The sequence below is a fragment of the Halyomorpha halys genome, unplaced genomic scaffold (assembly GCF_000696795.3).
Source record: "Halyomorpha halys isolate HHAL.00 unplaced genomic scaffold, Hhal_1.1 Scaffold1580.1, whole genome shotgun sequence".
NCBI classification, from domain to species: Eukaryota; Metazoa; Arthropoda; class Insecta; order Hemiptera; family Pentatomidae; genus Halyomorpha; species Halyomorpha halys.
This window is the reverse complement of record NW_027108298.1, coordinates 115,846-119,264: the sequence shown is the minus strand read 5'-3', so window position 1 is coordinate 119,264 and position 3,419 is coordinate 115,846. Positions and strand designations below refer to the sequence as shown.

The 3,419-nt window shown below is 31.6% G+C and overlaps 1 protein-coding gene across 1 annotated transcript; it reads right to left on the bottom strand.

Annotated features, from left to right (window-relative positions):
- Window positions 1–1,870: 1,870 nt before the first annotated feature.
- On the bottom strand, window positions 1,871–2,757 carry LOC136795586 (uncharacterized). Its single transcript, XM_067046645.1, has 3 exons — window positions 2,626–2,757; window positions 2,465–2,565; window positions 1,871–2,262 (listed from the first exon to the last, which is right to left on the bottom strand). The coding sequence occupies exons 1-3, from the start codon at window positions 2,755–2,757 to the stop codon at window positions 2,172–2,174; spliced, it is 324 nt and encodes a 107-aa protein (XP_066902746.1). The 3' UTR covers window positions 1,871–2,171.
- Between the last annotated feature and the right edge of the window lie 662 nt (window positions 2,758–3,419).

Below are 3,419 nucleotides of genomic sequence, written 5' to 3'. Positions count from 1 at the left end.
ATACACGGTTAAAGGGGTAAAAGATCAGGATAAAAAATTTTAAAATTACAAGAAGGATTCCCAATAAATTTGTAATCAGTTTAGTACTTTTTGAGTAAATTACTACGGGTCTGGATAACTTACTTAAGAAATTTCTGGAGAATATGACCACCACGTCTGCTGCTAAGAACCATAATCCTAAAGTACTAGAATTTTACAGTTTCAAGTATAAAGGAATCCAAGGAAATTATTGAAGACATATCGCACTAGTATTTCTAAAGTGACATAAGTCTAAAACTTACATTTCTGGAAAAACGGGAAAAACTGTTAGTGAGCATAGGGAAAAACCAATTACATAACCAAGTTATTATTTCCAAATAGGCGGTAGGAAAATTTGATCCAAAATTGTTATTGTATAATGTTGATCCCAAGCCTTGAATACTCACTTTTTGAGTTGTAACAATTTTTATGTAATTGAAAATTACAAAGGACTGGATTATTTTGAATTGTGACACTTTTGATTTTTAATTGTCAGAAATGAGATACTTTTGTATATGAAATGATATGGGATTCCTTTGCAAACTTTGAGTTGTAACATTTTGAAAATTTCACACTTCTGTCTTAATAGAAAAAAACATGGTAATTAATCCTGAACAAATAGATTAGATTATGATTGACTAATTTAAAACAAAAAACCAGTTTCAGTGATAAACTGATGCAAAACAAATAGTTGAAAAACAATTTTTTTTTAATTTTTAAGTGTTTGATTAATTCAATGTTCTGAATTTGAATTCGCTTTTTCAGTTCATCAAAAGTTTTCCCCTTCTTTTGAGACAACTAATTTAATGTATTTTTATATAAGTGAAACGTTGTCGAAGAAAATAGACATAAAATTTAACTAAAAAGATAAAAACTCTAATTAAATTGAAATTCATTTTAAGTCCATAGATTTTTCCTATAGTAAATAAGTCAGGCAAATGAAACAACAGTATATTGCATTATACAAAAAATTATATTTAATACTTATTGTAAGAGGAATGAACATTAAATTTAATTAACATTAATTGAGAAAAATTTTGAAATAAGAGTTGTAGTAGGATTGTGGTATTATGTTTTTATTGACAAGTTCTATTATATCTTTCTTTTTATTTTGCGCTAATGGTATTTTCGCTTCATAAGCCTGAACCAACTGGAAAGGTTGAGGTTCTTGAAACGTCCCTGAATGTTTCCTTTTCCTTAAATTGCGTACATTGACCCTCTTGAAAGTTACGTCTTCGTAGGAAGCTTTGTAAAAGAAGGCGAAAGGGTGCTGTTTTTCAAGAAGAACTTTAATTTCTTGCCATTTGATTTGCGTTCTTTCAGCATCCATTGTAAAATTACTACCCCATTCTTCTTGCAGGATTTTTCAAGTCATAAAAATTCTCGTGGGACAACTCATTAACATGATAAGTTCTTTTTTGTCATTGTAATTAAAGTTGCATACTGCTGTGGAACATAGATCGGGCAGGCCTTAAGGTGTCTGCTAACCTGTTTTTCTATTACACTATGAACATTGTCACCTTCGTTTTGTGAATGTCCACGTATGAGATATTTATGTGTAACACTGCGAAGTTTAGGAAACTTGCTAACTGCGTATGAATATGCTGAAAGCTCGTATTTGTTTTTTCGATGCCCACAACAGTTATCGGAATAGAAAACTATATCCTGATCATCGTTGTTGGTCTTTTCTATCAACATTTTAATGTAATGCAGAATACAGCTTCCGATTTCTATCGCAACACGTTTTCCTTCAGTCTCGTCCCAGAAGTAGCACTCAACATTCCTCGCATTTAAGTCGCTTATAGTGAAATTAAAGCAATTAATTTTACTTTTGTAGTAGAATGACGATATTTGTCCATTAGGTATTGGCATTACCACCTGTAGATCGTATACAGCCACATAAGCTCCATTCGGATTTTTTTTTGTCATTATCCTTTTCAATACGTGATAATTCCTTTTCTTTTTGATGCAGGTTATACACAGAAAGTAATATCGTTTTTCTCTCTTCATCAGCATTTTTGAATGACTCGCAAATATCGCATTGGTCTTTTTTGGGTACATAAAATGAAATGTTGTACTCACCTCGAAATATTCTATTAAACATGGATGCATTTGTAAATGGTAAGTTTTGTTTTTGGCGATCTTCCTTGTAGTCACGGAAAATATCTGCCAGACTTGAACTCTCGGGTGGTTTGAGCTCTCAAGTAATGTGACTCAACTCTGGGAATGGCTTCAATAAACTGCCTTCACTATTTTTAAGTTCAGGGTCAATGGTGGGTTGCTTACCATGTTTGCCTCTCATTTCGGGCTCCAAGAATCCATTATCATTTTTCTTCATCAGCGTTGTCCGGATTGGTCTGTCATTAATATCAAGAGTCGAACTGAAAAATAAATAATAAAATAAAATGCAGAATTAAGTTTTCTATGATCATGGGTGCTCGAGTACCGGTATTTGGGTTTTATAAAAATTGCGTGCCGAACAATGAATTCCCTTTGCCTTTCTAAATTAGCAAGGCCCCAGTAATGATCAAAAATGTCTTGACGAATTTAATTATTGATCTTATTACTACAAGCGAATCTGCATTTTTTTCCGCATGGTGGACCTACTTTCCTCTGAGGAAATTGCATTTCATTATTAATACTTAATAACGTTGTATCAATTATTTCCTCAGTTGCAGTTGGATTTTGCGTAAAAATTTCTTGTTTTTTTGTAGTGTTAATGTTAGTTTCTTTTGCCATTTGTAAAATTCTCTGAGTGCGGCTTGAATAATTTTGCATTTTTCAAACAGTAGGGCTTCCAACACTGAAACAAAAACCTTTTTCAAAATTTAACCCCAAACAAAACTTTTCAAAACTAATCGAATGAAATGTCTCAATTTTGATAAATCTGCTTGTTTCTCTTTATCAATGTATAACACGTTTTATGAGAGGGTGCGGTGAAGATCAAAAGATTCACCCACACGAAATTCAAACAGTTCTTCCTACTTTGGATAAAATATTTTAATAACCAAATATCATAGTTATATAATAAAAAGCAAAAGAAATGTTTAGCATTTCATCTTCTGTCTAATAAGCTATAACATAATTATACGTCATCACAAAGTAGGTTAGGTTAACTTTTTTCAAAGTTCGATTAGAATAGCTCAAATAAATGATTAAAAGGTTTACTGTAAGCAAAGGAAATGTTCAGCATTTCATCCTTTTTCGATTCAGTCATAAACGATGGTTACCGGATCTATTTTTAAATACAGAAAGGAAAAAAAACACATTTCATCAAAAGTGACATAACTCAAAATTACTTAAACTAATTAATCAAAAATGACATAACTCGAAATAAGCAACAGGTTGTTACATTACCTGAGTCAGCTAAATCGACACAACTCCAAATAGAACAATGTCTT

What these genes read in the sequence shown, in the direction of transcription:
- LOC136795586 (XM_067046645.1), bottom strand. Translation starts at nt 2,757, where the DNA reads ATGGCAAAAGAAACTAACATTAACACTACAAAAAAACAAGAAATTTTT. An exon ending in TGCAATTTCCTCAGAGGAAA is followed by an intron (nt 2,566 to 2,625) that starts GTAGGTCCACCA and finishes ATCAATAATTAA; the next exon opens with ATTCGTCAAGACATTTTTGA. An exon ending in TTTATAAAACCCAAATACCG is followed by an intron (nt 2,263 to 2,464) that starts GTACTCGAGCAC and finishes AAAATAGTGAAG; the next exon opens with GCAGTTTATTGAAGCCATTC.